General features: G+C 43.3%; 1 protein-coding gene across 1 annotated transcript; it reads left to right on the top strand.

The window, feature by feature from the left end:
• Window positions 1-151: 151 nt before the first annotated feature.
• LOC137029704 (regulator of G-protein signaling 22) lies at window positions 152-26472 on the top strand. The gene is made up of 23 exons (XM_067399363.1): window positions 152-182; window positions 2049-2134; window positions 2221-2280; window positions 4503-4667; window positions 4781-4866; window positions 4968-5058; window positions 5212-5308; window positions 5748-5928; window positions 6277-6438; window positions 10433-10574; window positions 10666-10770; window positions 11469-11570; window positions 11700-11894; window positions 12111-12203; window positions 12590-12732; window positions 13103-13256; window positions 13380-13544; window positions 14197-14259; window positions 14381-14542; window positions 14910-15089; window positions 21826-21978; window positions 22753-22839; window positions 26157-26472. The coding sequence occupies exons 1-23, from the start codon at window positions 152-154 to the stop codon at window positions 26280-26282; spliced, it is 2829 nt and encodes a 942-aa protein (XP_067255464.1). The 3' UTR covers window positions 26283-26472.
• The last annotated feature ends 81 nt before the right edge of the window (window positions 26473-26553 follow it).

Consider the following 26553-nt stretch of genomic DNA (forward strand, 5'->3'; position numbering starts at 1 on the left):
GCACTTATGTACAGCGGTCGTTTCGGTCCTGTGTATCTGCATGTGTGTACATATTGCTCTTTACATGCTTGTTTTTATACATTGTTTTAAATAAAGCCCATTTTTTTACCTAAAAATGCTTCATGTTTTAACCGAACGCTGTCATCTTATGATGAGAAATGAGCAGAACACTTTAGAGAAGAGTGTGAGATCTCTCTGAAGTGTGTATAAATATGGGTCATTCTACAGAACTGGTGTAAACTGCTGTCCCACAACCAGAAAACATTTAAAAGCATTTAAATATTCAAATTTTAGATGTTTACTAAGATCCTTCAATTAAATCCCACAATAATGTTTAAAACATCAGTAAGATTAATATACATAAAATCATCATTTATTGGGTACTTTCAATTGGGAGGAGTCTAAAAGCAAAGTTAAAAAATATTTATATTTTTTAAATCATGAAACTTTGTTTTTAAAAAAAAAAAAGTGTCCCTCATGTTCATGTCACTACTGGAACAGTGTGTGTTTTACTCCATTGATCTGAGACTGATTTTAACACACTTCTACATGTTTGATCAGGAGATATTCCTGTGTTGCTCCTCTCACAGCCTCTTTCACAGCAGACAGATCATCATTCTGAGTTAAATGTGTTCAGAAGTCTGAAAACCTGTGTGGAGCTTTAATGAACGTCACTAACACCTTTTTCTGCAATTAAGCAAACTTTTCTGGGTTTTTTTATGTGTGTTCAACTGTTCAGAACTGTGCTAGATAACCATGTGCTGATCATCATCATCTTTGAGCTCAAAAATATCGAAAAATTGGTACCGAAACTTCTCCACATGTTTAAGTTGTGACTGTTTCGGTAGTGACATCATTGTTTCGTGACATCAGCGTTTCGGTAGTGACATCATTGTTTTGGTAGTGATAAAAGGAGACAATCATTTATTTGGGGGAAATAAACACAATTTTAGTACAGTTATGCAAATCATTAGTATTTTAATATGTTTTAGTATGAGAGTTAAATTGTGTCATGTGATGTGGTCACTACCAACACATTACTGTCACAACTGAAATATGGGATGTTTTGTCAGAAATAAAGTATATTGAATGATCAACTCTGATGTTATTATAGTGTTTGATTCAATGTTTATTCAAACTAATGAATCCTTCACTTTGAAATCAGTTTGATAAACTTTGACTTTTACAAAGAAAGATCGGATTCAAAATACAACAAATCTCACAAATCACACTTGAAATATTGTTAAAATTGTAATTGTTATTGATTTACCTGTGAAAACTTTTTTTAAAAATAGCAAAAAATATATTCACAAGGTAGATGTAAATAAAATCTTAATAGGTCAATGTGACTCTTCTTATTAAATTATTTATTATTGTGTTTCGGTAGTGACAAATTTGGGGAGAGGAAAAATATTCCAAAACTTTCTAAAAATACAATATGAGAATTAAATGCACAATTACTAGAAATGTGTAGCTTGGATATTATATAATTTGCATACATAGGCCTACAAAATTTGTGGAAAAAGACAAAAAACTTTTTCAATATTTTTCTACTTTGAATCAATTCTGTAGAATGACCTATATATATATATATATATATATATATATATAATTATGTGAATTTCTGTTTTCATGGATCTTTTATTTCTTGTGACACTTTAGACATGTTTTATCATTATGGGAGTTAAACTCGAGCAGATTTATGCTCATTTCTGCTACATCATGGTAATGACGATAAAAGTAGAGGAAAAAGTAGAATTTGTCTTAATTTTGACTTTTTAAATCTTTTTAAATTTCTGCGTACTATGTCATGATTTTGACTGTCGTAATTTCGACTAAAATTTACCAAAGCTTGACTTTCCTCCTCTTTTTCTTCGCGTCGCGTCGCGTCTAAATCCCCGCGGCGCGTCGGTTCTCGCGTTTCAGTTTGATCTCCATGGCAACGCGATCAGACGCGCGGTTAAAGTTTCGCTCGAATTCTCCTCAGGTTCCGGATCCGAACCGAACTCCTCAGAATGTCTCGGGCTTTTCCAGGTGAGTTCGCGCAGATTTATCAGCGGTTTGTAGCTTAACTGCGTCTGATGAGATTCTGCTCTTCTCCTCAGATTTACCGGAAATAACCAGCGAGAACTTTGTGAGTATCGGAATGACGGGATCGGATCGTGTATTATTAACGTGAATGAATCATTAATGTGTCTGATTGATCATGTGATTGAACAGGAACAGAGTCTCTCTGATCAGATCTTCGTCGAGTTCTTCAACGCCTTCCTGCAGCTGCCTGTGAGAATACTGTAGTAAATCACAGTAAACAAACACACGTGACTGTAACATAAGGTACAGAGTGAAGAGATGAAGAGAAGGGCAGATTTCAGGGCTGATAAACTGATAAACAGTTTTTATGGAAGCACATTTCCACCTGAGAAAAACATGCTTGTGTAAATCATGTCATGACACAATCTATGACAACAAAAGTCGAAATTATGACATTAAAAAGTCAATTATGACATGTTGAATTGATAAATTTAGTCTCTTTAGAATTTACATACTGTCATATGAGATGAAAAGTCTAAATTATTTCCTTTTAAAATCATAATAAAAAACATTAAAAGTAGAAATTGACATAATCAAAATTATGTCAATTCTGACAGTCATAATTCTATAATTTCAACTTTTTATTCTCATAATTATGACGTCATAATGTCGATTTTTTTTTTTTTTTTAATTCTCATGACTTTTTCATGTCATTAAAGGATTAGTTCACTTTCAAATTAAAATTTCCTGATAATTTACTCACCCCCATGTCATCCAAGATGTTCATGTCTTTCTTTCTTCATTCAAAAAGAAATTGAGGAAAACATTCCAGGATTTTTCTCCATATAGTGGACTTCACTGGGGTTCAACGGGTTGAAGGTCCAAATGTCAGTTTCAGTGCAGCTTCAAAGAGCTCTACATGATCCCAGACGAGGAATAATGCTGCGTTCACACCAAACGCGAATAGAGCGTCAAATTCGCGTCTTTCGCGTCTAGTTTGCCGCTTGAACATTTTAAATGCATTCGCGCGTCTAGAGCGAAATAGACGCGCGTAAAAAACAAGCGTTTGAAGCGAAATTGACGCGCGTCCGAGGCGAAATCCGCTTCTTGTGGGAGGGGCAAGTGCTAGGCGGTTGTCTGTTTGCAAGATGGCTGATGTTGATCATGCGTTCATCGAGAGAGCTACCGCTTTGTATTTGCTCTGGAGAGCAGAACAGCGGCGTAGGGGTCAGCGTCACGGGAAGGCCGCGGGTCGATAAACGTGTACGTGACTCGAAATTGAAGTGTGTATTTACAACTTACCAGGTAGCCCAATCTCCTCACCGACACTCTTCCAAGCGAGGTCCTTTTTATTCCTGTCTGAAGTATGAACTTGTGTCATAAATCTCTGGGTGACTGCTCACTGATAATATCAGTCGTTCCTCCATTTTGAATGAGTGACTCCGGGCGGGCCTGCCGCCACAGCAGCAAGCAGGCTCCTGATTGGTTAACGCAGCACAAATTTACGCCAAAGTTCAAATTTTTCAACTCAATTCGCGTCAAACGCTAAATGCACAAAAAGCACAATTCGCGTGAAACGCTTAGTTCGCGTCTTTCGCGCCGCGCTAAACGCCTCATTCGCGCCGCGAGACTTCCAGACGCGCGTAAACGCGTCTTTACATTGACTTAACATTGAAATCATTCGCGCCAGACGCTCTATTCGCGTTTGGTGTGAACACAGCATAAGAGTCTCATCTAGAGAAACCATCGGCCATTTTCTAAAAAAAAAAAAATTATATACTTTTTAACCACAAATGCTCGTCTTGAACTAGCTCTCTTCTTCTTCTCTATTAGAATTCCAGCAGTGTGGACACTGCTAAGTGTATTATTGCCCTCCACAGGTTAAAGTTTGAACTAATTGTTATATACTTCCACTAGCATATTGAATATGACAATTTAGTTCAAACTTTGACCTGAGAGCTAGTTCAAGATGAGCATTTGTGGTTAAGATGTATAAAATTTTAATTTTTTTTAGAAAATGTCCGATGGTTTCTCTAGATGAGACTCTTATTCCTCGTCTGGGATCATGTAGAGCTCTTTGAAGCTGCACTGAAACTGACATTTGGACCTTCAACCTGTTGAACCCCAGTGAAGTCCACTATATGGAGAAAAATCCTGGAATGTTTTCCTCAAAAACCTTCATTTCTTTAACTGATGAAAGAAAGACATGAACATCTTGGATGACATGGAGGAGAGTAAATTATCAGAAAATTTTAATTTGAAAGTGAACTAATCCTTTAAGTTACTTGTTATGTCATAATTTAAGATAAAAGATTGATCAAACCATGATTTATTTCCTCTTGTGTGTCAGAAATAACATTTGAACACAAACAAAAGTGTCCTTCAGGAGATTAAAAACAAAAACTTCTTCTGAGTAAAGATTAAAGTTATTACTGATAGTGTGCTTCATCACGTGTTTCTGTGGTCGTCAGGTGTTTGGACCGGCTGTGAGGTATGATGGGATCTCTGCAGGCTTTGAGCTGCTGGATCACACAGCTGAGGATCTGTCCCGCCGGATCAGAACCGCTCTACACCAGATCCGGTCCAAACCGCTGTCGGACCTGAACTGGATCCCCGACAACAGCTACACCGTCACCGTATGTGTGCACGAGATATGACACCAAACATGATGTTCTTCCTCAGTGATTATCTGGTTTCAAGCACAGATATCTCAGATGCATTTACTGGAGTTCATACTCTTGCTCTGCAGTGTCTGGAGCGAGATCAGAGCCTCCAGTGGCTGAAGAGAGACAGACTGCCGTTTTTCCTGCAGAGCGACTGCTACTTTGAGTTCAGGTATCGAACATGATCCTGCGATGAAGTGACTGTGGTTTAACAGTGTTCTTCTCTCTCAGGATGAGGATGAAGTTTTTATTCTCTGATGTTTTCATGCACAGGCTGACCAAATGTCTGTCTCAGCTCAGCGGCCCGTGGAGATCTGGGCGTCCAGTGACTGTCGACGCTTCGTCCTCTCATGTGTGTGATGAGGTGCGTTTGATGAAGGTCATAACCTTGTGCTTCTAGTGTGCACTACAGACCGCTTCTGTTTGCATCTTTGCATCATTATACTCCTGTTGTCACTGCTTTGGAAACATCTGTGTTGTGTCAATAAAGCTGACTTGACCTCTGATGGGTTTGCAGCGCTGTCTTCGGTCTGGTTGGAGCTTTTGCAGTTTTTCAGAGAAGATGAGCAGCAGATTCAGCGCCCTGAAGATGGCTGACCACAGAATGGCCAACGGTGGGACAGATTCACACGCCCTCTTAAAGATGGACAGAAACATCTAAACACACTCAATCTGTTATACTGGAGACACAGGCTTTAGCTGAATCCAATTAGTTTTAAAATTGATGAACTTTTTTAATTGAAGTCCATTTCTGCTACATAAGAGGGAAAACAATGCTTTGGTAAATCATAATTAAGACACAGAAAATTGAAATTATTACATACTAAATTAAAATGAGGTTCTAACAATAAAACATCACAGTTTTGACTTAAAACAATTATGACAGAAAGTCATAATCTTTAGTTAAAAGTGCATCATTGATTCTGTTATTGTCCTGTTTATTTCTTAAGCTGATTTGAAACAATCTGCACTGTGTAAAGCGCTGTCGAAATAAAGTTGCCTAGATCAGGTGAAACAGGCGTCCAGTGAAGCTCTCGGATTGTTTCGTCACAGGACAGATGGCGGTCGGAGAGGCGGCTTGTTCCCGATCAGCGGGACGCAGCTGTGAAGCCGGTGCCAGACAAAACTTTCTGGACTTTAAGAGGTCTCTGGTCGGTGGGCCGGGAGAGAATATCCTACATCTGTGGATGGATATGGAGCGACTGAAGACTCTCAGCGCAAAGACCAGGAGCAGGTGACAAACTCTAACTAAATCAACCATCAGTATTACTGTAACTGGTCACTATGATTTTGCCAAGTAAGAGATATTTTATTGATCCTGGAACAAAATTCCTGTCTAAAAAATGTAGTCCTAAACCAATTACTGCCCCTAAATTTCACCCTACCCATAACTTATCCCTAAAATCCGAGGGAAATGATAGGTGAATAACCCTGATGTAGATTCATGTGCCAAAGTGTGTGCAAAAAAGCATCAGGACGCCAGTGTCGAGTATGTATACTGGTGTTCTCAAGTAGAGTCTGTTTCTGGCCTAATAGTGCAGTAGGAATGTAGTGCGCACTAACAACTGTGTGCTGTGTGCAGGTTTTTAGGGTGGATGAAGTGTCAGTATGTGGTCAGCAGCAGCCCAGCGGCTCTGAGTGAACAGCTGCTCTCTCGATTGGGATTAAATAGCACCATCTGCTGGCAGGAGGAGCAACTGTGTGACATTCAGCCCCGTCTGTCAGAGATCCTGCTGCTGTACTGGTCAGTGTGCACGCTTTAAATCACAAGCATGTAACACCTTTTTAATCACACAAGTGTGCACGCTTTAAATCACCTGTATGTAACACCTTTTCAATCACATGCATGTAACGCTTTAAATTACACGCATGTAACATGCTTCAAATCACACTCATGTAACACTTTAAATCACATACATGTAACATGCTTTAAATCATGCATGTAACGCTTTAAATCACACATGTAACATGCTTTAAATCATGCATGTAACACTTTAAATCACACATGTAACATGCTTTAAATCATGCATGTAACACTTTAAATCACACACATGTAGCATGCTTTAAATCATGCATGTAACACTTTAAATCACACACATGTAGCATGCTTTAAATCATGCATGTAACACTTTAAATCACACACATGTAACATGCTTTAAATCACACATGTAACGCTTTAAAACACACACATGTAGCATGCTTTGAATCATGCATGTAACACTTTAAATCACACACATGTAACATGCTTTAAATCATGCATGTAACACTTTAAATCACACACATGTAACATGCTTTAAATCACACACATGTAACATGCCTTAAATCATGCATGTAACGCTTTAAAACACACACATGTAACATGCTTTAAATCACACATGTAACACTTTAAATCACACACATGTAACATGCTTTAAATCACGCATGTAACACTTTAAATCACACGCATGTAACATGCTTTGAATCATGCGTGTAACACTTTAAATCACACGCATGTAACATGCTTTAAATCACACACATGTAACATGCCTTAAATCATGCATGTAACGCTTTAAATCACACACATGTAACATGCTTTAAATCACACATGTAACACTTTAAATCACACACATGTAACATGCCTTAAATCATGCATGTAACGCTTTAAAACACACACATGTAACATGCTTTAAATCACACATGTAACACTTTAAATCACACACATGTAACATGCTTTAAATCACGCATGTAACACTTTAAATCACACGCATGTAACATGCTTTGAATCATGCGTGTAACACTTTAAATCACACGCATGTAACATGCTTTAAATCACACACATGTAACATGCCTTAAATCATGCATGTAACGCTTTAAAACACACACATGTAACATGCTTTAAATCACGCATGTAACACTTTAAATCACACGCATGTAACATGCTTTAAATCACACACATGTAACATGCCTTAAATCATGCATGTAACGCTTTAAAACACACACATGTAACATGCTTTAAATCACACATGTAACACTTTAAATCACACACATGTAACATGCTTTAAATCATGCATGTAACACTTTAAATCACACACATGTAACATGCTTTAAATCACGCATGTAACACTTTAAATCACACGCATGTAACATGCTTTGAATCATGCGTGTAACACTTTAAATCACACGCATGTAACATGCTTTAAATCACACACATGTAACATGCCTTAAATCATGCATGTAACGCTTTAAAACACACACATGTAACATGCTTTAAATCACACATGTAACACTTTAAATCACAAACATGTAACATGCTTTAAATCATGCATGTAACACTTTAAATCACACACATGTAACATGCTTTAAATCATGCATGTAACACTTTAAATCACACACATGTAACACCTTTTAATCACACACATGTAACATGCTTTAAATCACACACATGTAACATGCTTTAAATCACGCATGTAACACTTTAAATCACAAGCATGTAACATGCTTTAAATCACACATGTAACGCTTTAAATCACACACATGTAGCATGCTTTAAATCATACATGTAACACTTTAAATCACACGCATGTAACACCTTTTAATCACACACATGTAACGCTTTAAATCACACAAATGTAGCATGCTTTAAATCACACATGTAACGCTTTAAATCACTCACATGTAGCATGCTTTAAATCATGCATGTAACACTTTAAATCACAAGCATGTAACACCTTTTAATCACACGCATGTAACACTTTAAATCACACGCATGTAACATGCTTTAAATCACACATGTAACGCTTTAAATAACACACATGTAACATGCTTTAAATCATGCATGTAACACTTTAAATCACACGCATGTAACATGCTTTAAATCACACATGTAACGCTTTAAATCACACACATGTAACATGCTTTAAATCATGCATGTAACACTTTAAATCACACACATGTAACATGCTTTAAATCACACATGTAACACTTTAAATCACACACATGTAACATGCTTTGAATCATGCATGTAACACTTTAAATCACACACATGTAGCATGCTTTAAATCATGCATGTAACACTTTAAATCACACACATGTAACATGCTTTAAATCACACATGTAACACTTTAAATCACACACATGTAACATGCTTTAAATCACGCATGTAACACTTTAAATCACACACATGTAACATGCTTTGAATCATGCATGTAACACTTTAAATCACACACATGTAGCATGCTTTAAATCATGCATGTAACACTTTAAATCACACACGTGTAACATGCTTTAAATCACACATGTAACACTTTAAATCACACACATGTAACATGCTTTAAATCATGCATGTAACACTTTAAATCACACACATGTAACATGCTTTAAATCACACATGTAACGCTTTAAATCACACACATGTAGCATGCTTTAAATCATGCATGTAACACTTTAAATCACACACATGTAACATGCTTTAAATCACACATGTAACACTTTAAATCACACGCATGTAACATGCTTTAAATCACACATGTAACACTTTAAATCACACACATGTAACATGCTTTAAATCACGCATGTAATGCTTTAAATCACACACATGTAACATGCTTTGAATCATGCGTGTAACACTTTAAATCACACGCATGTAACATGCTTTAAATCACGCATGTAACACTTTAAATCACACACATGTAACATGTTTTAAATCACACATGTAACGCTTTAAATCACACACATGTAGCATGCTTTGAATCATGCATGTAACACTTTAAATCACACACATGTAACATGCTTTAAATCATGCATGTAACACTTTAAATCACACACATGTAACATGCTTTAAATCACGCATGTAACACTTTAAATCACACGCATGTAACATGCTTTAAATCACACATGTAACGCTTTAAATCACACACATGTAACATGCTTTAAATCATGCATGTAACACTTTAAATCACACACATGTAACACCTTTTAATCACACACATGTAACATGCTTTAAATCACACACATGTAACATGCTTTAAATCACGCATGTAACACTTTAAATCACACGCATGTAACATGCTTTAAATCACACATGTAACGCTTTAAATCACACACATGTAGCATGCTTTAAATCATGCATGTAACACTTTAAATCACACGCATGTAACACCTTTTAATCACACACATGTAACGCTTTAAATCACACACATGTAGCATGCTTTAAATCATGCATGTAACGCTTTAAATCACACGCATGTAACATGCTTTTAATCACACACATGTAACGCTTTAAATCACTCACAGGTAGCATGCTTTAAATCATGCATGTAACACTTTAAATCACACGCATGTAACACCTTTTAATCACACGCATGTAACACTTTAAATCACACGCATGTAACATGCTTTAAATCACACATGTAACGCTTTAAATCACACGCATGTAACAACTTAAATCACACGTATGTAACACATTTTAAATCATGTATGTAGCGCTTTAAATCACACGACTTAACACACTTTAAATCACACACATGTAACACGTATCAAATCACACGCATGTAACACGCTTGAAATCACACGCATGTAATGCTGTATTTATCTGATCAAGAACACAGTAAAAACAGTAATATTTTATAATACTATTACAATATAAAATAATTGTTTTCTATGTGAATATGATCAAGTTTTGTTCTCATCTGATAATGTCAGTGCGGTCAAATTGATAATATTCTTGAATATTAAGTGTCTTTTAATTGTGTGTGTTTCAGGGGTCAGCGTTTCTGCTTGTTTCCGTCTGATCAGTGGCAGATCTCAGAGCATGTGTTGAGTTCTCCTGTCTGCGTCCGCAGCGTCTCCTCCGTCTGCGCAGATGCAGAACCGCAGTCCATCTGCGCCTGCAGTGATATGAAGGTACTGGATGATCCACTGGCCTCTGTAGAGCTTCTGATGGTCTCTCTGTGTGTTTGATATGTGTGTGTTTGATCTGTGTGTGTGTGTGTAGGTCGAGCTGGACGGCAGTGAGATTCAGACTCTACTGGAGGTTCTGCACACTGAATCCAGATCTGGTTTCTTTTTCACTCATTTCTGTCAGAACTCAGGGCAGCAGGTACGTCAGGTCAGTTCATAAACACAAATGCATGGTGGGAAAATATAAGCTGGACGTGAGATTCAGTTCTCTTGACCAAATAAATACTTGTTTTTTTAAACTTTAAACACAAGCTTTCTAAATGTTTCTAGATTACTCTTGCATTTGTTTAGTTGTTTTTGTGTGTGTGTTAAAGAGATTAAAGGCTGTGTGTGTGTGTGTGTGTGTGCTTTTGTTTATATTACATTGTGGGGACCAAATGTCCCCATGATGTAATATAAACCTGAGTTCACCTACATTGTGGGGACCAGCCAGCGGTCCCCACAATGTAAATGGGTTTATAAATCATATAGAATGAGTTTTTGTGAAAAAGTAAAAGTTTGCACAGTTTCCTGTGAGGGTTAGGTTTAGGGGTAGGGGCAGGGTAGGGGGATAGAATGTACAGTTTGTTCAGTGTAAAATGCATTGAAGTCTATGGAAAGTCCCCACAATTCACAAAAACAAACATGTGTGTGTGTGTGTGTGTGTGTGTGTGTGAGAGAGATTGTGTGAATTGCAGCAGGTCTACACTGTGTTAACAGAGTGCAACAAAAGCAAATAGAACCCATTATAATCAGTGATGCTGTCTACACTGGATGCAACGCAACAAATTCCCGACAGTAAACTGATGCTGTTTTTGTCTGTGTGTGTGTGTGCGTGTGTGTGTGTGTGTGTGTTAGTTGTGGGAAAACACTGTGTATTTCTGCTTAGAGCTGCTGCAGTACCGTCAGCTCTTCTGCCAGAGTAGGTTTGATCCGTACAGAGTTCAGCGCACCGCTCAGGTACACACACACACACACACACACACACACACACACACACACATCTATTCAGGGGTCTAACAGTATCTTTGGGACTCTCTCGAGAAGCTCTTCCTGTATGATCCAGTGTCCGTCTCTGTCTGGTCTCAGCTCCTGTACGCCTCGTTCCTGAGCAGCGGAGCTCAGATGAGCGTGTGTTTGAGCGAGGAGCGCCGGAGAGCCGTCCTGCTGCGTCTGAGTCCTGCGTTTGAGGATGTGTTTGATCCGGCGGAGGAACACGCTCTGAACGTCCTGCTGGAGCCCTGGACTCTCCTATCACAGACACTCAGAGACGCGCTGCACACCGTGAGATTTATCAGCTTCAGATATATCATGTTTTATTAGTTTCTGCAATGTGTTTTACCATATCCAGGTAAACATTATCTCACAACACAGATACGTGTTTATATCCCACAAACAAGCTTTCATACTGTTGTTACGACAGTATGTGAAAACCATCTCATCCAGTACTGTGTGACGTTGTTGTCACATGACCTCATTTTAATTCAACTGTGTCTGTAGGTGGCGCTGTGGGAGGAGGTGCGATACGCCGAGGTCGAGCTCTTCCAGGCACTGCACACTCTCTACACACACACACAGAGCCGACGGCAGCAGGTCATTCACCATCACACACCGGCTGTTTCCAGTCACGTGACCTGTGTATGCAGTGCACACTGTGTATGAGACGTAGTGTGCAGTGAAACACTGCTATGATCACACAACCGTATTTGTTTTTTTATCTGGTCAGACACATTGCATTGTGGGATGCAGTTTTTTGTGCAGGTTGTGCTTGACTTTGTAGACAGACAGACATAAATAAATAAATAACTGAATTTAAAACCAGAATAAAGGGGTTCATATTATTGAATCAAATAAGACACAAGAGTTATTGTTTGGTTATGAGAGTAAATAAATCAAATGGTAAATTCACACACACAGAGAGCAGTATACACTGTTAGTACATACTCAAGCTGCTGCTGGTTCTGTATGTTGTGCTGCAGGAGCGCCAAACTCCACCGGCTCCGGCGCCGGATCTCTGGTCGAAGGTTCCGCGGGAGTTTCGCCGGTTCCGTCTGGATTCTCTGCTCCAGAACCACCCGGAGCTCCAGCACTTCCTGTCCTTCCTGGAGGAGAATTCGGCCAGGTGAATGAAGCACAGCAGGACTGATGTCAAGTCGAGTCACATTTACACAAACATTTGGAATAATTAAGATGTTTTAATGTTTCTGAAAGAGTCTCTTCTGCCCACCAAGGCTGTGTTTATTTGATCAAAATTGTGAAATATTTTTACAATATAAGATATCTGTTTTCTATGTGAATATATAGTAAAGTGTAATTTATTCCTGTGATCAAAGCTGAATTTTCGTCAGTCTTCAGCGACATGATCCTTCAGAAATCATTCTAATATGACGATTTGCTGCTCAAGAAACATTTATGATTATTATCAATGTTGAAAACAGCTGTGCTGCTTCAGATTTTGGTGGAATTGTGTGTGTGTGTGTGTGTGTGTGTAGTCTGGATCTGCAGTGCTGGTTGGACGTGGAGCAGCTGAAGAACAGTGATGCGGAGCTACTGGAGGAGAGAATCACAAACATCAGAGACAAATATCTCAGCAGCAACTTCCTGTTTGGAGCCGGCAGCCCAGCCACTGAAGAACAGCAGATGAGGGTACGAGATCCTCACAGAACCTCACAGAACCTTGATCTGCTTGAGTTCGACAGTGAGAGTTTGAGTGAAGTGACTCACGATGAGTGTGTGTGTGTGTGTGTGTGTGTGTGTGTGTGTGTGCAGCTGTTGCAGATGTGCGGTGGTTGGCAGCGTCTCCAGCATGAGTTGGTCTCTCTCTCTGTTCTCACTGAGCTTCAGTCTCTTCTTCACAATCGTCTAGAGACCCGATGGCTGCCGCTGTTTCTCTCCAGCTCAGAGTTCATCTCGCGTCAGCAGCAGCGGCGGAAGGTAGAATAACATAATTATAATATACATAATTATCTGATAGTGTCAGTGCAGTCAAATCAATAATATTCCTGAATATTAAGTGTCTTTTAAACCCCATTGTTTCCTCGAGGCCCTCTGGTGGAGAAACACTGTCACTGCACCTCTGATCGTACGCCTGTATTGCTAAAGCAGTGTGTGCTTGAGTTTTATCATGAATATATTGTGCTGCTGGATCTGTCGGTGTTTCAGAGATGCTCTGAAGGATCACTGATGTTCTCCAGTCCGTCTCTCCTCGAGTTACCCGTTAGCAAATTACGCCTCCGGTTTCCTAATTACACTAATTACACTAATTACATCAGATCATGACACACCTGAGGATCCGTCTCATTCTGCTCCTGTCCTGCATCCACTAAACACTGATGATGATGATGATGATATTAAAATATGCCTGGACATGTACATGCATAATGAATATCATAAAAAGAACACTGGAGAACAAATTAATTAATGTACAGGGTTTGGTTTCCTTCATGCGGCTTCATCTGATGATATGGGAGAGAAACTGTTCCAGTCCACTAGTAATGTCTCAGTGTACTCAGTGCTGAAGTATGCAGTGTATTGACACACATCCAGAGAGACAGACAGGTGTGTGTGTGTGTGTGTGTGTGTGCAGGTAACAGAAGTGTGTGAGAAGCAGCCGGTTGTCCGTCAGCGCAGGAAGAGACACGTATGGAAGGTGAGTCTGTGTTTATTCTGACATGATCCTCTCATTTGAGCAAAAATGATCCATAGTGAAATGTCTCTTTCTCTCTGTCTGTCTGTCTGTCCGTCCGTCTGTCCATCTGTCTGTCTGTCAGCAGGTGTCTGCAGGTTCGATGAGCTGCTCTCAGGAGTCGGTGTGTCTGCGCAGAGCTCTGTTGAATCCCGTCACCCGTCTGCAGTTCCAGAAGTTCCTGTCTGCCCGTGATGATCTGCTGGAAAACGATCTGCTGTTCTGGCTGGAGGTTCAGAGGTACAAGGTGAGACGAGACGCTCCACAGACTCATATAGAGAAGCTTCTTCTGTCTGTCTTCACACAGAACATGTTTTTGTATTCCATTTTTCCATTGTTTTTATGTAAACATGCACTTTATACCAGGTTTTATACCCACAATCCCCCAAATATAATCAATCAAAGGTTTCATGTTTTCATGTATAAAGACCCAATTTATGCTGTGAAAAATTAAATATTTTGAAAAAATATATTTAGTTTCTATTATGTTAAATTTTTCTACTCACTATAGTACTGTACTTTTAGCTATATTATTTATTTATTTACATTTATATTTTATTTTCATAAATTTTCTTCAGATTTATTTTATTATGTGTGTGTGTGTGTGTGTGCAGGATCTGTGTCACTCCCGCTGTGATGACGTCACGCTCCAGAGGAAGGTGTCCATCATCATCAGCCGCTTCATCAGTTCGTCCGTCCCGCCGGCGCTGCAGATCCACGTTCCTCCTGAAGCGGCGCAGCGGGTCGTGAGTCAGCAGCGAGCGCTCGGCCCGTATGTCTTCAGAGAGACGCAGGTCTGCAGACGCCTGTGACTGTCACTTCATCTTCAGACAGACACCTTGTGCACCTGTCTGACCCGTCTGTCTGTCTGACCCCTGTCTGTCTGTCTGACCCGTCTGTCTGTCTGACCCCTGTCTGTCTGTCTGACCCCTCTGTCTGTCTGTCTGTCTGACCCCATCTGTCTGTCTGACCCCTGACTGTCTGACCCGTCTGTCTGTCTGACCCCTGACTGTCTGACACCTGTCTGTCTGTCTGACCCCTGACTGTCTGACCCCTGATTGTCTGACCCCTGTCTGTCTGTCTGACCCCATCTGTCTGTCTGACCCCTGACTGTCTGACCCCTGTCTGTCTGTCTGACCCCATCTGTCTGTCTGACCCCTGACTGACCCCTGTCTGTCTGTCTGACCCCGTCTGTCTGTCTGACCCATCTGTCTGTCTGACCACGTCTGTCTGACCCCCGTCTGTCTGTCTGTCTGACCCCTGTCTGTCTGTCTGTCTGACCCCCATCTGTCTGTCTGTCTGACCCCTGTCTGTCTGACCCCCGTCTGACCCCTGTCTGTCTGTCTGTCTGACCCCTGTCTGTCTGACCCCCGTCTGTCTGTCTGTCTGACCCCTGTCTGTCTGTCTGTCTGACCCCTGTCTGTCTGACCCCTGTCTGTCTGTCTGTCTGACCCCTGTCTGTCTTACTGTCTGACCCCTGTCTTTCTGTCTGACCCCCGTCTGTCTGTCTGTCTGTCTGACCCCCGTCTGTCTGTCTGTCTGACCCCCGTCTGTCTGTCTGTCTGACCCCCGTCTGTCTTACTGTCTGACCCCCGTCTGTCTGTCTGTCTGACCCCTGTCTGTCTGTCTGTCTGACCCCCATCTGTCTTTCTGTCTGACCCCTGTCTGTCTTACTGTCTGACCCCTGTCTTTCTGTCTGACCCCTGTCTGTCTGTCTGTCTGACCCCTGTCTGTCTGACCCCTGTCTGTCTGTCTGTCTGACCCCTGTCTGTCTTACTGTCTGACCCCTGTCTTTCTGTCTGACCCCCGTCTGTCTGTCTGTCTGTCTGACCCCCGTCTGTCTGTCTGTCTGACCCCCGTCTGTCTTACTGTCTGACCCCCGTCTGTCTGTCTGTCTGACCCCCGTCTGTCTGTCTGTCTGACCCCCATCTGTCTTTCTGTCTGACCCCCGTCTGTCTTTCTGTCTGACCCCTGTCTGTCTTTCTGTCTGACCCCTGTCTGTCTGTCTGTCTGACCCCTGTCTGTCTGACCCCTGTCTGTCTTTCTGTCTGACCCCCGTCTGTCTGTCTGTCTGACCCCCGTCTGTCTGTCTGTCTGACCCCTGTCTGTCTGACCCCCATCTGTCTTTCTGTCTGACCCCTGTCTGTCTGTCTGTCTGACCCCTGTCTGTCTTACTGTCTGACCCCTGTCTGTCTGTCTGACCCCTGTCTGTCTTTCTGTCTGACCCCTGTCTGTCTGTCTGTCTGACCCCTGTCTGTCTGACCCCCGTCTGTCTGTCTGTCTGACCCCTGTCTGTCTGACCCCTGTCTGTCTTTCTGTCTGACCCCTGTCTGTCTGTCTGTCTGACCCCTGTCTGTCTGACCCCCGTCTGTCTGTCTGTCTGACCCCTGTCTGTCTGTCTGTCTGACCCCTGTCTGTCTTTCTGTCTGACCCCTGTCTGTCTGTCTGTCTGACCCCTGTCTGTCTGACCCCCGTCTGTCTGTCTGTCTGACCCCTGTCTGTCTGTCTGTCTGACCCCTGTCTGTCTTTCTGTCTGACCCCTGTCTGTCTGTCTGTCTGACCCCTGTCTGTCTGACCCCTGTCTGTCTTTCTGTCTGACCCCTGTCTGTCTGTCTGTCTGACCCCTGTCTGTCTGACCCCCGTCTGTCTGTCTGTCTGACCCCTGTCTGTCTGTCTGTCTGACCCCTGTCTGTCTTTCTGTCTGACCCCTGTCTGTCTGTCTGTCTGACCCCTGTCTGTCTTTCTGTCTGACCCCCGTCTGTCTGTCTGTCTGACCCCCGTCTGTCTGTCTGTCTGACCCCTGTCTGTCTGACCCCCGTCTGTCTGTCTGTCTGACCCCTGTCTGTCTGACCCCCATCTGTCTTTCTGTCTGACCCCTGTCTGTCTGTCTGTCTGACCCCTGTCTGTCTGACCCCTGTCTGTCTGTCTGTCTGACCCCTGTCTGTCTTTCTGTCTGACCCCTGTCTGTCTGTCTGTCTGACCCCTGTCTGTCTGACCCCTGTCTGTCTGTCTGTCTGACCCCTGTCTGTCTGTCTGTCTGTCTGTCTGACCCCCATCTGTCTTACTGTCTGACCCCCGTCTGTCTGTCTGTCTGACCCCCGTCTGTCTGTCTGTCTGACCCCCGTCTGTCTGTCTGTCTGACCCCCGTCTGTCTGTCTGTCTGACCCCTGTCTGTCTGTCTGTCTGACCCCCGTCTGTCTGTCTGTCTGACCCCCGTCTGTCTGTCTGTCTGACCCCCGTCTGTCTGTCTGTCTGACCCCCGTCTGTCTGTCTGTCTGACCCCCATCTGTCTTACTGTCTGACCCCCGTCTGTCTGTCTGTCTGACCCCTGTCTGTCTGTCTGTCTGACCCCCGTCTGTCTGTCTGTCTGACTCCCGTCTGTCTTACTGTCTGACCCCCGTCTGTCTGTCTTTCTGACCCCCGTCTGTCTTTCTGTCTGACCCCCATCTGTCTGTCTGTCTGATCCCCGTCTGTCTGTCTTTCTGACCCCCGTCTGTCTGTCTGTCTGACTCCCGTCTGTCTTACTGTCTGACCCCTGTCTGTCTGTCTTTCTGACCCCCGTCTGTCTGTCTGTCTGACCCCCGTCTGTCTGACTGTCTGACCCCCATCTGTCTTTCTGTCTGACCCCTGTCTGTCTTACTGTCTGACCCCCGTCTGTCTTTCTGTCTGACCCCTGTCTGTCTGTCTGTCTGACCTCCGTCTGTCTGTCTGTCTGACCCCTGTCTGTCTGACCCCCGTCTGTCTTTCTGTCTGACCCCCGTCTGTCTTACTGTCTGACCCCCGTCTGTCTGACCCCTGTCTGTCTGTCTGTCTGACCCCCGTCTGTCTGTCTGTCTGACCCCCATCTGTCTTTCTGTCTGACCCCCGTCTGTCTTTCTGTCTGACCCCTGTCTGTCTGTCTGTCTGACCCCTGTCTGTCTGACCCCTGTCTGTCTTTCTGTCTGACCCCCATCTGTCTGTCTGACCCCTCTGTCTGTCTTTCTGTCTGACCCCCGTCTGTCTGTCTGTCTGACCCCCGTCTGTCTGACTGTCTGACCCCCATCTGTCTTTCTGTCTGACCCCTGTCTGTCTTACTGTCTGACCCCTGTCTGTCTGTCTGTCTGACCCCTGTCTGTCTGTCTGACCCCGTCTGTCTGTCTGACTGACCCCCGTCTGTCTGTCTGTCTGACCCCCATCTGTCTTTCTGTCTGACCCCCGTCTGTCTTTCTGTCTGACCCCTGTCTGTCTGTCTGTCTGACCCCTGTCTGTCTGACCCCTGTCTGTCTGTCTGTCTGACCCCTGTCTGTCTTTCTGTCTGACCCCCGTCTGTCTTTCTGTCTGACCCCCATCTGTCTTTCTGTCTGACCCCCATCTGTCTTTCTGTCTGACCCCCGTCTGTCTTTCTGTCTGACCCCTGTCTGTCTGTCTGACCCCTGTCTGTCTGACCCCTGTCTGTCTGTCTGTCTGACCCCTGTCTGTCTTTCTGTCTGACCCCCGTCTGTCTTTCTGTCTGACCCCCATCTGTCTTTCTGTCTGACCCCCGTCTGTCTTTCTGTCTGACCCCTGTCTGTATGTCTGTCTGACCTCCGTCTGTCTGTCTGTCTGACCCCTGTCTGTCTGACCCCCGTCTGTCTTTCTGTCTGACCCCCGTCTGTCTTACTGTCTGACCCCCGTCTGTCTGACCCCTGTCTGTCTGTCTGTCTGACCCCCGTCTGTCTGTCTGTCTGACCCCCATCTGTCTTTCTGTCTGACCCCCGTCTGTCTTTCTGTCTGACCCCTGTCTGTCTGTCTGTCTGACCCCTGTCTGTCTGACCCCTGTCTGTCTTTCTGTCTGACCCCCATCTGTCTGTCTGACCCCTCTGTCTGTCTTTCTGTCTGACCCCTGTCTGTCTTTCTGTCTGACCCCCGTCTGTCTTTCTGTCTGACCCCCATCTGTCTGTCTGTCTGACCCCCATCTGTCTTTCTGTCTGACCCCCGTCTGTCTTTCTGTCTGACCCCTGTCTGTATGTCTGTCTGACCTCCGTCTGTCTGTCTGTCTGACCCCTGTCTGTCTGACCCCCGTCTGTCTTTCTGTCTGACCCCCGTCTGTCTTACTGTCTGACCCCCGTCTGTCTGACCCCTGTCTGTCTGTCTGTCTGACCCCCGTCTGTCTGTCTGTCTGACCCCCATCTGTCTTTCTGTCTGACCCCCGTCTGTCTTTCTGTCTGACCCCTGTCTGTCTGTCTGTCTGACCCCTGTCTGTCTGACCCCTGTCTGTCTTTCTGTCTGACCCCCATCTGTCTGTCTGACCCCTCTGTCTGTCTTTCTGTCTGACCCCTGTCTGTCTTTCTGTCTGACCCCCGTCTGTCTTTCTGTCTGACCCCCATCTGTCTGTCTGTCTGACCCCCGTCTGTCTTTCTGTCTGACCCCCGTCTGTCTTTCTGTCTGACCCCCGTCTGTCTGTCTGTCTGACCGCAGTCTGTCTGTCTGTCTGACCCCTGTCTGTCTGACCCCTGTCTGTCTGTCTGTCTGACCCCTGTCTGTCTTTCTGTCTGACCCCTGTCTGTCTGTCTGTCTGACCCCTGTCTGTCTGACCCCTGTCTGTCTTTCTGTCTGACCCCCGTCTGTCTGTCTGTCTAACCCCCATCTGTCTGTCTGTCTGACCCCCGTCTGTCTGACCCCTGTCTGTCTGTCTGTCTGACCCCCGTCTGTCTGTCTTTCTGACCCCCGTCTGTCTTTCTGTCTGACCCCCATCTGTCTGTCTGTCTGACCCCTGTCTGTCTGTCTGTCTGACCCCTGTCTGTCTTTCTGTCTGACCCCCGTCTGTCTTTCTGTCTGACCCCCGTCTGTCTGTCTGTCTGACCTCCGTCTGTCTGTCTGTCTGACCCCTGTCTGTCTGACCCCTGTCTGTCTGACCCCCGTCTGTCTGTCTGTCTGACCCCTGTCTGTCTGTCTGACCCCTGTCTGTCTGTCTGTCTGACCCCTGTCTGTCTGTCTGTCTGACCCCTGTCTGTCTTTCTGTCTGACCCCCGTCTGTCTGTCTGTCTAACCCCCGTCTGTCTGTCTGTCTGACCCCCGTCTGTCTGACCCCTGTCTGTCTGTCTGTCTGACCCCTGTCTGTCTGTCTGTCTGACCCCCGTCTGTCTGTCTTTCTGACCCCCGTCTGTCTTTCTGTCTGACCCCCGTCTGTCTGACCCCCGTCTGTCTGTCTTTCTGACCCCCGTCTGTCTGTCTGTCTGACCCCCGTCTGTCTTACTGTCTGACCCCTGTCTGTCTGTCTGTCTGACCCCTGTCTGTCTGTCTGACCCCCGTCTGTCTGTCTGTCTGACCCCCATCTGTCTTTCTGTCTGACCCCTGTCTGTCTTACTGTCTGACCCCTGTCTGTCTGTCTGTCTGACCCCTGTCTGTCTTACTGTCTGACCCCTGTCTGTCTGTCTGTCTGACCCCTGTCTGTCTGTCTGACCCCTGTCTGTCTGTCTGTCTGACCCCTGTCTGTCTTACCCCGTCTGTCTGTCTGTCTGACCCCTGTCTGTCTTACTGTCTGACCCCTGTCTGTCTGTCTGTCTGACCCCTGTCTGTCTGTCTGTCTGACCCCTGTCTGTCTTACTGTCTGACCCCTGTCTGTCTGTCTGTCTGACCCCGTCTGTCTGTCTGTCTGACCCCTGTCTGTCTTACTGTCTGACCCCTGTCTGTCTGTCTGTCTGACCCCTGTCTGTCTTACCCCGTCTGTCTGTCTGTCTGACCCCTGTCTGTCTTACTGTCTGACCCCTGTCTGTCTGTCTGTCTGACCCCTGTCTGTCTGTCTGTCTGACCCCTGTCTGTCTTACTGTCTGACCCCTGTCTGTCTGTCTGTCTGACCCCGTCTGTCTGTCTGTCTGACCCCGTCTGTCTGTCTGTCTGACCCCTGTCTGTCTGTCTGTCTGACCCCTGTCTGTCTTACTGTCTGACCCCTGTCTGTCTGACCCCGTCTGTCTGTCTGTCTGACCCCTGTCTGTCTGTCTGTCTGACCCCGTCTGTCTGTCTGACCCCGTCTGTCTGTCTGTCTGACCCCTATCTGTCTTACTGTCTGACCCCTGTCTGTCTGTCTGACCCCGTCTGTCTGTCTGACCCCGTCTGTCTGTCTGTCTGACCCCTATCTGTCTTACTGTCTGACCCCTGTCTGTCTGTCTGTCTGACCCCGTCTGTCTGTCTGACCCCGTCTGTCTGTCTGTCTGACCCCCGTCTGTCTGTCTGACCCCGTCTGTCTGTCTGACCCCGTCTGTCTGTCTGTCTGACCCCTATCTGTCTTACTGTCTGACCCCTGTCTGTCTGTCTGACCCCGTCTGTCTGTCTGTCTGACCCCTGTCTGTCTGTCTGTCTGACCCCGTCTGTCTGTCTGACCCCGTCTGTCTGTCTGTCTGACCCCTATCTGTCTGTCTGTCTGACCCCTGTCTGTCTTACTGTCTGACCCCTGTCTGTCTGTCTGACCCCGTCTGTCTGTCTGACCCCGTCTGTCTGTCTGTCTGACCCCTGTCTGTCTTACTGTCTGACCCCGTCTGTCTGTCTGACCCCGTCTGTCTGTCTGTGTATCAGGTGTGTGTGTTCAGCGAGCTGCTCAAGCACTGGCCGGAGTTTGTGGCGTTGCGTTCAGCCGTCGGGGAGGACGATCTTCTGCGAATGCTGGATCAGAAGTCGTGGAGGGAGAGACAGAGACAGACAGATCAGCCGGACGACAGCAGCTCTCAGGTACAGTCCAGATCAGCACTGCGACACAAACACGACCCACAGAAGAACTTTGTAGTTTTTGCTGTTTTTCTCTGCAACACATCTAAAGCATTCAGTTCTTTCTTTTTTCTCTATTTTCTTTAATTATATTGACAAACATTAATGTAATCATGTGCTGCAGATCATCTCATTAGCTCAGTTTTACAGTTTAATTCACAGTGTATTCACAGCACAGGGTCTTGCTAAAAGGGCTGATTTTAGCCTGTTTTAGGTCAATGACAGTAGATATATTTTAACCTCAGAACTCTCTTTTAATCATAGTACTTTTTTAACAATTAGCTACAAACAATATTAACTTCATTAATGCAAGACGCATTTGATACGTGAACACCTAATTTTATTAAAATACATTGTTCAAAAAGATGAGGAGATTTTTTGGAATATAAAGCCGGCAACTGAAGTCCCATCACAGAAGAGAGTTTTAAACAACAAATATTATTTTATTTCATTCTTTTAGCGTTATTGATCAAATCTGTGCCAGTGGGATCTGGAGAACGAGATCCTAAATGCACATTTAAACACCCATTACTCCATCAATAATCATACGTCTGTCCTCTCCTCGGCTACAGTAATGTTGTATTATGATTGATCATCTTCTATAGTCCGGCTGGAAATGTGTTTGTGATTGGAGAGGATATTTTTACTTCAGCTTGTTGCGATCAGCCTTCATGCTTTAATTAATTCAAATGAAAGAAAAAAAGATTTTATTTCCACTGTGTGTGTGATGAAGAGCAGCAGGAGGAGGACGAGGCTCACGCAGGCGCTGATGAAGAGCAGCAGCAGAACTCTGGGAGTGACGGCATGAAAGTGGCCACATATAAGGTCAGAGGTCACACTGTTCTTCATCTATTTCACATTAGCAGGAGCTCTTCATCATCAATGCTTTCGCAGATCCGTCGTGTTCTTCAGCTCAGTTTTCAAAGGCAAAAGTCAAAATTAGTGAAAGATTAATCTATTTCCAATGAAAATGATGGGTAAAACAATATTCATATTTTTAAAAATTATTTAAGTTTTTGAAGAAAAGCCACGTTCGCCTGTGTGAATCGAGTCTGTTCTAGTGGATCAGGAGAAGATCATCCGTCACTGTCCTGGTTTTCATAAATGATCCAGTCAGATGAGTGTCTATTCACACACAAGAGCGTCACACGGACTCATGAAGGACTTCACATGAGGAGACGCTGGATCTTCATCTTCAGCTCACCATGACAGTAAGACTTAATTCTCTTTGATTTATGGTTATTTCAGAAAAGACACTGTTTCTGTGATCAGGAGCATGGATGAACTGAAGCATTAACTCTGTTCTCATGGATTCTGTGTCTGGATCTGTCCAAAGAAACACTCACAACAATCATCATTTACTCTCCATCATGTCGTTCAAATCTGTATGACTGTGTGACAGCGGGGTTCAATGTTGTTTGGTTCCCAACATTGTGTGTGAAAGTTTTTCATGATATGCTTAAGGTTAAAGGTCACCGTTGTCTTCTCTCCTCAGACTAGAAGCACTGATGCCACACATGAAGGACATTGGCCAGTTAATCATCTCACTGCCACCGTTCTTCTGTTCACTGAGTGTAACCAGACTCATCTGCTGCTGTCTCTCCAAACCTTCAGTGTGTGTGTGTGTGTGTGTGTGTGTGTGTGTGTGTGTCTCTGACAATACTGGACGCCTGTTGGTTCTGTATTAAAGGATTGTTTGTGTATTAATGGAACATCTTATGATTATATTAGGACATGTATTCTGTGTGAATGATCGCTGTCCATTTATTATTCTGCTCTTCATTATTGCTAAATGTTTTTTAGCCTTTGTTATAAAATTGACCAGAACTGTTATCCCTGTTTTTGTTCGAATAAGTATTTATTAAAATAAAGTTTTCATTTATGATTAATTTGTGTTCACTGTTACTGTGAGGGAAATGATTTAAACACTTTAAACTCTCGACATGTTGAAGCGCTTTGATATCAGAAAGAATAGGAATCATGGAGGACAGCAGGCTGATTCTTTGCCTTTAATAAGATTTTCCCAAAGAAACAGGAAAGTGTATTTAAGATATTTAATTTTGAATAAAATGTAGCGTCCCATTCACTGACAACCATATAAACATTCACGTCGCAACAATTATGGTCAAATACAGGCTATTTTCATTATAAAAATTGTCTTAAGAGTAAATATGACTTGTGACGGCAGTCATATCCAAATTCCGACTAGGAATTTCCGACTAGTAGTTTTCTAATCTGAGTTTCCTAGTCGGAAAATCCAAGTCAGAATTTTAAACTTGAAACTTGAAAAAGTTTGTAATGTCAAAAACATATTAGTAATGCTAGAGATGAATAAAGACTGTGAGCGTATCATGAGTTCATGGTATCTAATGAATTAACCAGTGTTAAGAAACAAAGCAGTAATGCTTTAATAATGCGCAATATATAGCATTATAGCATTTATTAATCATTAATATGGTGGTTTATTGATCAGTTCAAAGTGCATTAATTAGTTAATGTATTATTTTTGCTATAAAAATAATCTTATTTTCCAGTAGTAATATGACTTGAGAGGGCAGTCATGTCCAATTTCTGACTAGGAGTTTCCTAGTCAGAAATTCCTGGTTGGCGTTTCCTAGTCGGAAATTGGACATGACTGCTCTCTTGTCATATTTACTGCTGGAAAACTTGAGATAATTTTGAAGCCCGACTCAGCTTGCTGACAATTCTGGTCAAAAAGAGGCTATTTTCACTATAAAAATTATCTCTCGAGTTTCCCAGTAGTAAATATGACTTGAGAGGGCATTGAATTTCCTAGTCGGAAATTCCAAGTTGGAGTTTCCTAGTCGGGAATTCCAAGTTGGAGTTTCCTAGTCGGAAATTCCTAGTTGGAGTTTCCTAGTCAGAAATTCCTGGTTGGCGTTTCCTAGTCGGAAATTGGACGACTGCTCTCTCATCTTATTTACTATCGGAAAACTTGAGATAATTTTGAAGCCCGACTCAGCTTGCTGACAATTCTGGAATTCTGGGCAAATAAAGGCTATTTTCACTATAAAAATTATCTCTCGAGTTTCCCAGTAGTAAATATGACTTGAGAGGGCATTGAATTTCCTGGTTGGAAATTCCAAGTTGGAAATTCCAAGTTGGAGTTTCCTAGTTGGGAATTCCTAGTTGGAGTTTCCTAGTCAGAAATTCCTGGTTGGCGTTTCCTAGTCGGAAATTGGACGACTGCTCTCTCATATTTACTACCGGAAAACTTGAGATCATTTTGAAGCCCGACTCAGCTTGCTGACAATTCTGGAATTCTGGGCAAATAGAGGCTATTTTCACTATAAAAATTATCTCTTGAGTTTTCCAGTAGTAAATATGACTTGAGAGGGCATTGAATTTCCTAGTCGGAAATTCCAAGTTGGAGTTTCCTAGTCGGGAATTCCAAGTTGGAGTTTCCTAGTCGGAAATTCCTGGTTGGCGTTTCCTAGTCGGAAATTGGACGACTGCTCTCTAATCATATTTACTACTGGAAAACTTGAGATAATTTTGAAGCCCGACTCAGCTTGCTGACAATTCTGGAATTCTGGTCAAATAGAGGCTATTATCACTATAAAAATGATCTCTCGAGTTTCCCAGTAGTAAATATGACTAGTCGGAAATTCCAAGTCGGAGTTTCCCAGTTTGAAATTACATGTCGAAATTTTAACTTTGAAAAAAGAAAAAAAAAAAAAAATGTAAAAAATATATTAGTAATGTAATTAATTTAGCTAGAGATGAATAAATGCTATAACATCATTAGTTCATGATATCTCGCCATCGCCATGACAACTACTGACCTGGCATGCATAAATGTACGTGTTTAGTCGTTTTTCACGAATCCGTCATTTTGACAGCGTTGTCATGTAAACGTACCCTAATAAAAGCATTGTTCATGTTAACTAAGGAAGTTAATGTTAAATGGAAAGTGATTATTTTTCCAGAACTAAACTCATGTAGAAACTTTCATCCACACAGTAGTGTCTCACTGACCTCGTTTAATGTCTTGCATTTTGCATATAATTAACAAAATAATTGACTCGGAAAATCTGAAATGATCTTTAGAATGATGGATGAACTCTTTCCACACAGCAAATGAAAACATGTTTATGATGATTGATTGTTGATCTCGTCAGATCTCCTGGTCCTACTGGAAACACATGGCGATGCTGGAGCATGGAAACACTGCGGAAGTGACATCATCATCATCATCATCATGTAAGACAGGTCAAGCACATGCACATATATGTAGGTGTTTGTAGGTCTAAAATTTTATAAATTGCTAGTTAGCAATGTGAACAGGTAAATGATGCGGCACCTTCACGAATATTTTAACTTCCTGTTAAAATATGTCTGATTGTAAAAGGCAAAGTTTTTCTCACAAACTAGAGCAACATCTGCAGTGAATCCTGCAGTGACTCAAACATGTGACTGTTTCCCCTGCAGGCAGAAGCTCCGGTTCACAAACGCAGCCGCAGCTCAGACGCTCACGTCATCAAACCAGGCCGAAGAGTGAAAACGAAGACAGACACC

The sequence above is a fragment of the Chanodichthys erythropterus genome, chromosome 2 (assembly GCF_024489055.1).
Source record: "Chanodichthys erythropterus isolate Z2021 chromosome 2, ASM2448905v1, whole genome shotgun sequence".
Taxonomy (NCBI): Eukaryota; Metazoa; Chordata; class Actinopteri; order Cypriniformes; family Xenocyprididae; genus Chanodichthys; species Chanodichthys erythropterus.